We start from the raw sequence: 9,363 nt of genomic DNA on the forward strand, positions 1-9,363 counted from the left end.
TTGTTCACTCTTTCAATCCAGAACTACCATTTCTTGATTATTTGATGGCAAAAACACCCTATTATGCACTCAACGGCCGCATTCAAATCACTTCACCGTAACTGAAGATAGAGAAAAATTGTTCGGTATAAATATTATGACAGACAACCAAAGATCAAATGATTTCAAATTCAATTACATGTTGCTTCCGTTGTTGTTTCGATTTTTATTGTTCACTCTTTGAATTTTTCATTTTTCGGTTGCCGAGTTCAAATCACAATGGGCATGCATTTAAACGGCGTTTATTTCTATATCTTTTTTGAGAATGACACGTTAAAAAGAGATAAATGTTAACTCGTTAGCGTTTGTTTGGTTTACGATAAGAATCACAGCCACTCGAGAAACGGCTTCCAAAGCACTTATGATTGTTATTCATAGACACACTCAACAATAAGAAAACAATGATTATGACAAAAGTTTATGATTTTATCTCATTTTTTCCTTCTTCCCTCACACTCTAAACACAGGACTTGGTGAATACGATTTTATTGTAGTAGGGGCTGGGTCAGCAGGTACGTATACATCAAAATTTCTGTTACATAATTTTGAATAAAATGCATCGAATTCCATGTAGGTTCGGTTGTTGCAAGTCGTTTGAGTGAAAATCCCAACTGGAAAGTGCTATTATTGGAAGCTGGCGGTGATCCACCGATTGAATCTGAGGTACGAAATGAAATATGGTTTCAATTTGGTTTGGTTTGGTTTGGTTCAAGGCAACGCACAAAATTACTCCCGCATTACTTTACGTTCAATTCCGAATTTGTTTGACAAAGTGGTTGATGCCGTCGGTTGACGCAAAATGTTTTGTTTTTATTCAACTTTTCCTATCGGTCGAAAATTAATTGACCCAAAGACTCAATTACTGAGTTAATTAATGATAATAATTTGACCATTTCAATGGCATTCCGAGACGCAATTGATCAACGTCACACTTTTGCAATTCATAACAAATTCGTGTTTGAATGAAAGTAGCTTTTTGCATGGGTTTCTTTCCTGATTGGCTTTCAATTGTCTTTTGCATGCAACCAATGCCTTTACTTTATGCTTAGTTTTTATGCTTTTAAATTATTTTTTTTATTTCAATTTCAACATTATTTCCTTTTTCTCAAAAACTCAATATGGTTTTGGACACACACAAACACTCACATACATCTCTCTTTCACGCACACACAAACCCACATTTGCTTGAATCAATTGCGCATCAATCAATGTACATACTGCTTGCGAATATATGGCACAAAACAGATTCCATTTATGATATCGTCATTGCAAAATACATCGGTCGATTGGGGATATTCAATTCAAAAAACGCACAAAATCGGCAATTTACTCGCACACAATGTATCGTGGCCGAGTGGAAAGTTTATTGGTGGTTCTGCTGGTATGGATGTTCGCTTTTATCTACGCGGTAATCCACGTGATTTCGATGAATGGGAATACGCCGGAAACGCGGGTTGGAATTGGCAAAATATGCTGCAATATTTCAAGAAAGCCGAAAACTATCAAACCGATACACCGAGTCAGAATAATGTTGCTGCGAATGGCGTTGATGAATTACATGGAAGAACCGGTCCATTGCCAATCAATCCATTCGTAAACGACCAACCATTCAAGCAAACATTGTTCGATGCGGCGCAAGAGCTGGGCTACAAGCAAATTGCCGACCTAAATGGAAACGAATTTATTGGTATCGGTCAAGCACCGGGCACCATAAGCCAAGGGAAGCTATTCAATGCAGCCAAAGCCTATTTATCACCGGCCAAAAATCGAGCAAATCTGCATGTCATCAAATATGCGCACGTCACCAAAGTGAATGTCGATAATACCACTGGCCAAGTGACAGGCGTTCAATTTCAAATAAATCAAACTCAAGAAATGACTGCTGTCGCTGCAAAAGAAACCATTCTGTCAGCTGGAAGCATTGGAACACCGAAAATTCTGCAATTGTCAGGCATTGGACCGGAAAAATACTTAACACGTTTGAATATATCACTCGTTCGTAATTTGCAAACGGGTTTCAGTTTACAGAATCACATTACGGTTCCGCTCTTCATTCAATTCAATGTTAGTGCCGATGTGCCACCAACCGAAACGAACACAAACACGACGCCAGTGGATGCAAATGCAAATACGGACACGACAACAACAACTACAACCGCCACTGCCGATGCTGCTGCTGGGGGAGGTGTTGATTCCACTTCTGATACTATGAAATTGAACACAGACACTTTATACGATTACATCAAACAACGCAAAGACATTTCCGAACTGCAAAACATATTCGATGTATTTGGTTTCTTTAGCACAATCAATTCACCGTATCCAAACATTGGCACACACTATGCTATTTTCAAAAAAGGCGATGGCATTCTTTTGGCCGAATATTTGAAGGTAAAAGTTGGATTTAATGAAACTGTGGCTAAGCCCATCATCGATGCCAACAAGAATGCGGATATTGCCGTTGTTTTCGTCACCCTATTGAATCCGGTGGGTTTGGGCAAAGTTCGTTTGAACAGCGCCGATCCAAATGCATCACCACTCATTCAATCCAACTACTTGGATCGCCCCGAAGACATTACGTCATTGGTTCAAGGTGTACAATTGGCACGGAGCTTTTTGCAAACTACACCGTTCACCCAATTAACCGCTTCTGATATTGTGTTGTCGATACCGGAGTGCGAAACGGTGCCGGTGAAGAAGCGCAAGGTCAAACCAACAAAACCACCGAAGGAAAAATTAAAGAAAGATAAGAAAAATAAAGGCAAATCGACGACAACGACGACGGAAGCACCTCCACTTGAACCAGAACCTCTGCCCGAACCAATTCCATACGGATCAGATCAATATTTTGAATGCTACGTAAAACAAGCATCGACAACTCATTATTCACCCGTCGGAACGAGCAAAATGGGACCACTTGTCGATCGATTTGCCGTTGTGGATTCGCGACTCAAAGTGCATCATTTGAATGGTTTGCGTGTCGTTGATGAGTCGATTATGCCAAAGATTGTGAGTGCTCCGATTGACGCCGCGACAATTGCCATCGCCGAAAAGGCCAGTGATTTGATCAAAGAAGATTGGGTAAGAATCGAAGCTGAAGCTGAAGCTGCAGCCGCCGCAGCAGCAGCAGCAGCCGAAGCTGTAGCGGCGAGTCAAGGATCAGAAACACCAGAATCAACTGAACCACCACATCAAGAATTGTAACCTGTTTTCAACCGAATCGATCTACTTGATCCATTTTTTACGCAGCGCAACGTTTGTTAAGAGAATCTCAGGTTGCAATTTCAAATTTACTTCAATTTATAGAACATTTCAGTATTGTATAGTATTATGTTAGCGACGAGTAAGTTTCAATATGGTATTTTTTGTTGTAAATTGGAAAATGAAACAACGAAATAGAATCGTAAGTTTTCCTAAAGATGAAAAAAAAAACATTTTTTTATTATTTTGCGATTATTTTGTGCTGTGAAGAGCATATGTAAAACTTTTCTCAAAACGATTTCGCTAAACAAACCAAAAATAAACGCTTACATACACATACCAGTCGCTTCTTACTTGCTTAGTTTCATTTCTATCATTTAATGCTACTGCTGCTGCTTGCACAACTCATTGTACAAATAAATTTCAACATTTACAGATACCGTTATGGTACTTTCCCATACAAAAAACGGAGCATGATTGGAAGTTTAGAAGCGAACCAAGTGACACCGCTTGTCGCAGTGTAAAAGGTGGTGGTTGCTATTGGCCTCGTGGAAAAATGCTTGGAGGTACTCATGCGATGAATGGCCAATTGTACATGCGCGGCAAAAAGGCCGATTTTGATGAATGGCAAAGTATGGGCAATGCCGATTGGGGATGGGATTCAGTGTTAGAATATTACAAGAAAACCGAATCGAATACGAATCGATCGTTTGTCGACAATCACAATGGGAAGTATCACAGCGACAAAGGTGAACTGAATGTCGGTCATTATCATCAACCGGAACCGATTCGCAGTGTGTTCATTGATGCGGCCAAAGAGTTCGGATACAAACACATTGACGATCATAATGCGGATGCAGATTTGGGCTATGCAAACGGTCAGGGAACGTTGAAAGGTGGCGAACGTCATAGTACAGCGAAAGCATTTTTGGTGCCGGCGAAAAATCGCAAAAATTTCCATGTCATTAAATACGCCTATGTAACGAAAATTCAAATTGATTCATCAAACCAAGTGACTGGATTTGAGTTTACCTACAAAAATCAGCATAAACTCATGGCCAAAGCAAAGAAAGATTACATTTTGTCAGCTGGTGCTGTTTCGACTCCACAATTGCTAATGCTCTCTGGTGTGGGCCCAAAAGAGCACTTGGAATCGCTTGGAATTCCAGTTAAAGCCGATTTGCCGGTTGGGAAAAATCTTCAAGACCATTTAATCGTTCCGCTTGTTTTTCAATTCGACAAATCAACGGCCGAACCAGAGCCACCAACAGAACTTCTGGATAATCTATACAACTTTTTAATTCATAGAACAGGCCCGTTGGCCGGTATTGGCACAATCAATTTGGCTGGTTTTATCAATTCGGAAAATCACACCGGTTATCCGGATATTGAACTGCAGCATTTCAATCAAAAGAAACAATCCGAAATGTTAAAAACACTCCTTTATGCTATGGACTACGAGGAAAGTGTGATTAAACCATTGATTGATGCAAACAATGAAGGCGAAACGAATCTCATCTACGTTGAATTGTTGCGACCCAAATCATGTGGTGAGATTTTGCTACGAAGCACCGATCCAAATGATTCACCACGAATTTTGGCCAACTATCTAGGCGATAAACGAGATGTTGATACGCTGGTTCGAGGTCTTCAGTTCCAAGCGAACTTTGTCAATACGGAAACATTCAAGAAGCACGAAGGTGTTTTGGTTCGAATTCCATTCGATGATTGTGACCAGCTCGAGTATCAGTCATACGATTATTGGAAGTGTTATATTAGCCGGATGGGATCGACGGTGTACCACCCGGTTGGGACGGCCAAATTCGGCGCTGATTTCGACAAAAGTGCTGTACTCGACAGTTCGTTGAGAGTACGAGGCATCAAGGGACTGCGCGTTATTGACGCCTCTTCACTACCAACTCAAGTCAGAGGAAATCCCAATGCTGCAGTGATCATGGTCGCCGAAAAAGCCTCCGATATCGTTCGCAACGAATGGATGAACAAAGAAAAAACCGAACTGTAAATGACAAATTGGATTATAATTATAAGCCCAAGAGAAGCATTAGCTTCAAAATTATTGATAAAAAAGAAATACACAGCACTGTGATTGACACAATCCATTGACATTTGCGTTTTCAACTGCTTTAATTTTAATACATTGCAAACAGCAAAACAATAGTTCTAGGTAGATCTGCTGAAATATCACGAATCGCAATCAAAAAACACGCTTGTTTCCCACAACGTGGACAGAAAAAAACGAATGCTTTTGTCTTGCTTCTCACGCGGCTACACTTGAAACAGAATTTCAATCGGCAATTGAATTTTGGAAGAAAAAAAATGTTCAAATTGTTTAGCTTTAAACATATTTTGTGGCTAATAAAATTGCAGCTTAAAATTTAATGGTTATATGGAAATAATTGTGGCGGTAATTATTTTTCTTTCTTCTCTCTAACCAAAGTTGATTTTTCGATATACATTAGAATATAATGAAAACAAAATTCGCTTACAGATACCGCAAATGTTCATGGGTATAGAAAAAACAGAGCATGATTGGCAATTTTACACGGAAAAACACGATAAATACTGTCGTAGCTTCAAGAATGGGTGTTATTGGCCAAGAGGCCGCATGGTTGGAGGGTCGCATGCAATAAACGCGTTAATTTATTTCAGAGGAAATCGTGAAGATTTTGACAATTGGGCACGATTAGGCAATCCAACGTGGGATTATGATTCGGTGCTTGAATACTTTAAGAAAACCGAACGTAATTTAAATCAAACACTAGTTAATAAAGGGAATAAAAAATGGCATGGCGATGAAGGAGCAATGCCAGTCGGACACTATGGTGGTTCAGATAATATTCGGCATGTTTTCATTGAAGCGGCCAAAGAATTCGGTTACGATTTGGTTGATGATTTAAATGACGATGTGACGCTTGGATTCACTTATTTGCAAGGAACGGTAAAAGATGGTCAACGCTTCACGACGGCCAAGTCATTGTTGGTGCCAGCAAAAGATCGTAAAAATTTGCACATTATCAAACATGCTCATGTGACAAAGGTGATTGTTGACGCATACAATACGGTGACTGGTGTGGAATTCACGTACAAAAATGAGCATAAATTGGATGTTAGAGCGAAAAAGGAAGTGATTTTATCAGCCGGAGCTGTGAGTACGCCTCAATTGCTTATGCTATCAGGAATTGGACCAAAGGAACATTTGAAACAATCCGGAATTCCAGTGATTAAGGATTTACCTGTTGGCAAAAATTTGCAAGATCATGTGATTGCGCCGATTCTATTCCAATTCCATAAGTCAACGGCTGTGGCAGAATCAATCATCGACCAACTGGATGATCTTTATCAATATGCCATTCATCGAAGCGGGCCATTAGCTGGCATCGGGACCATCAATTTGGCTGGTTTGATTAATAGCGAAAATCATACAGGTTTTCCAGATATTGAAATGCAATGCTTTGATTTTCGAAAAGGCTCTCTAGTCTTGGAAAAGGGCTTGCGAACGTTGGGGTACTCGGAAAATGTGATTGAAGCATTTGTCGGCGCAAATGCTGAAGGCGAAGTGAATAATGTCTACGTAGAATTGCTACGGCCCGAATCGACTGGAGAAATACTGCTGAAAAGTGCAAATCCATTTGATGCGCCCAGAATTATTCCGAATTACTTTGAAAAAGAAGAGGATATAAAAACATTGGTTCGAGGAATTCAATATATAACAAGCTTTTTGGACTCAAAGTCATTCAAAGAGCACGAAGGTGAATTGGTTCGAATAGTATTTGATGATTGCGATAAATTCGAGTACAGATCTTATGACTATTGGAAATGTTATTTGAGTCATATGGGCACAACCGTATATCACCCGGTTGGCACTTGCAAAATGTCAGATACGGACGAAGATGCGGTCGTAGACAGCGAACTAAGGGTTAAAGGCATCAAAGGTCTTCGTGTTATCGATGCAAGTGTTATGCCGAAAATTGTCAGCGCCAATACCAACGCCGCGACGATCATGATCGGGGAAAAAGGCAGTGATTTCATTAAATCAACATGGCAAAAGAAAACCGATAAAACAGAACTATAATTTTGTTTTTCTTTTTTTTCTTATTTCAAGGGTTTTGGTTCAAATACTAACAATGTAAATAAAGGAATGCTTTAGTTAGTTCGTGTTTTATTTACTGACATAAAAATGACTAACAATTGTGAACTAATGACTGCTTGCATCGCATCTGCTTTGACTAAATCAAATCAAAATAAAACCACATCGTTTAAGTACTAACAAAAAATCATTAAATCTTTCTCTCTGTGCACACATGATCATTGTCATATCCACTGTAGGTGCCGCAACTATTTTTTACTGTACAACATAGCCAACATGACTGGCAATTCACGACACACACCAAACACGGCTGCCATAACTATAGAAATGGTTGTATGTGGCCGCGCGGTAAAATGCTAGGTTTGTGTTTTCATATCTATATCACAGAACCATTGAATATACACTTTGATTTTTCTCTCTGACCAAAAATTAATTTCTGATTTGTCGATATCAAAAGGTGGTACGAATGGCATAAACGCCATGATTTACCTAAGGGGAAACAGAAGAGATTATGATAGTTGGTACAATTTGGGAAATCCAACATGGGGCTATGATGAAGTATTGAAATATTTCCGAAAATCAGAGCATAATACGGATGACGATTTGGTTAGATATGAAAATAGGAAATATCACAGCGACAAAGGATTGTTAAGAGTTGGACATTATCGACTGAAAAACGCTTCGAATGTGATTGAAGATTGTTTTGTTGGTGCTGGCAAAGAGGCGGGCTACGACTTTGTCGATGACTTTAATTCGGATACAATTCTTGGTTATGCTCGCGCTCAGGGCACGGTTGACAATGGTCGGCGACAAACCACGGCAAAGGCATTTTTGATTCCAGCCAAAGATCGGCCCAATTTGCATATTATTAAATATGCACATGCAACGAAAATCAATGTCGACGACAATGGAAAAGCAACTGGCGTAGAATTTGTTTACAAGGGAAATGAAAAACTGGTCGCAAAAGTGAAAAACGAAATTGTAGTATCGTCTGGAGCGATTGGAAGTCCTCATTTGCTTCTTTTATCGGGAATTGGCCCGGAAAAGCACTTGAAAAAACTCAATATTCCGGTGAAAAAGAACTTGGCTGTGGGCAAAAATTTGCAAGACCATTTGATTGTGCCGATGTTCTTCAGTTTCCATCGATCGAAGAGCGAGCATTTGAGCCCAGAAAATCTGTTGCAAAACACAATGGACCTGTTGTTGCACAACAAAGGCGAATATTCAAACGTCGGCATAACCGATTTAGTGGGCTATATAAACACAGTGAATGGTACTGGCTATCCCGACATTGAATTACATCATTTCAGTTATTTAAAGGATTCAGTCTCATTGAAATCATATTTGGATATCGTTGGCTACGGTGACGACGTTCAAAAGGCGCTAATCGAAGAGAGTAAAACCAGTGAACTTGGAATGGTCTATGTTGTACTACTCAATCCAAAGTCGGTGGGGAAAATTGAATTGAGCTCAAGCAATCCACTCGAAAAACCTTTAATTTACCCCAACTATTTAGACGAAGAAGAAGATTGGGAAACCATTCTCAACGGCGTCAAATATCAATATAATCAAATCCATTCGAATGTATTCAAAGAACACGAAGGCACTTTTATGCAGTTGCCGTTGCCTGAATGCGATAAACTACCGCTAGCTTCCGATGAATACTTCAAGTGTTACATTGATCAAATGACAACAACGGTCTATCATCCAATTGGCACATGCAAAATGTCAAACACCGATAAGAAAGCGGTAGTCGATTCCCGTTTACGCGTTCATGGCATCCCGAATTTACGAGTTGCTGACGCCAGCATTATGCCAAACGTCGTCAGCTCCAACACAAATGCACCCAGCATCATGATTGGAGAAAAATGCGCTGACTTTATCAAAGAAGATTGGAAAATGCAACGAGATGAACTTTAATCGAAATGAATAAAAACAAAATTTATTTTCTAATATAAAAGAGAACATAAAGCTGAAGTTAAAGAGAAAAGGAAAACATATTTCAATTTTCCATA

General features: G+C 39.5%; 2 protein-coding genes across 6 annotated transcripts in view; one reads left to right on the forward strand and one right to left on the reverse strand.

Annotated features, from left to right (window-relative positions):
* The window catches only part of LOC129576183 (flotillin-2), a 118,489-nt gene that overhangs the window by 29,580 nt on the left and 79,546 nt on the right, over window positions 1-9,363 (reverse strand). The window lies entirely within an intron of this gene.
* Window positions 488-7,411, forward strand: LOC129576168 (glucose dehydrogenase [FAD, quinone]-like). Its single transcript, XM_055460830.1, has 3 exons — window positions 488-551; window positions 614-702; window positions 5,750-7,411. The coding sequence occupies exon 3, from the start codon at window positions 5,759-5,761 to the stop codon at window positions 7,331-7,333; it is 1,575 nt and encodes a 524-aa protein (XP_055316805.1). The 5' UTR covers window positions 488-551; window positions 614-702; window positions 5,750-5,758; the 3' UTR covers window positions 7,334-7,411.

Source organism: Sitodiplosis mosellana, unplaced genomic scaffold (genome assembly GCF_009176505.1).
Source record: "Sitodiplosis mosellana isolate CC-2019 unplaced genomic scaffold, AAFC_SMos_1.0 Smas_scaffold_1, whole genome shotgun sequence".
Taxonomy (NCBI): Eukaryota; Metazoa; Arthropoda; class Insecta; order Diptera; family Cecidomyiidae; genus Sitodiplosis; species Sitodiplosis mosellana.

What these genes read in the sequence shown, in the direction of transcription:
- LOC129576168 (XM_055460830.1), top strand. Translation starts at nt 5,759, where the DNA reads ATGTTCATGGGTATAGAAAAAACAGAGCATGATTGGCAATTTTACACG.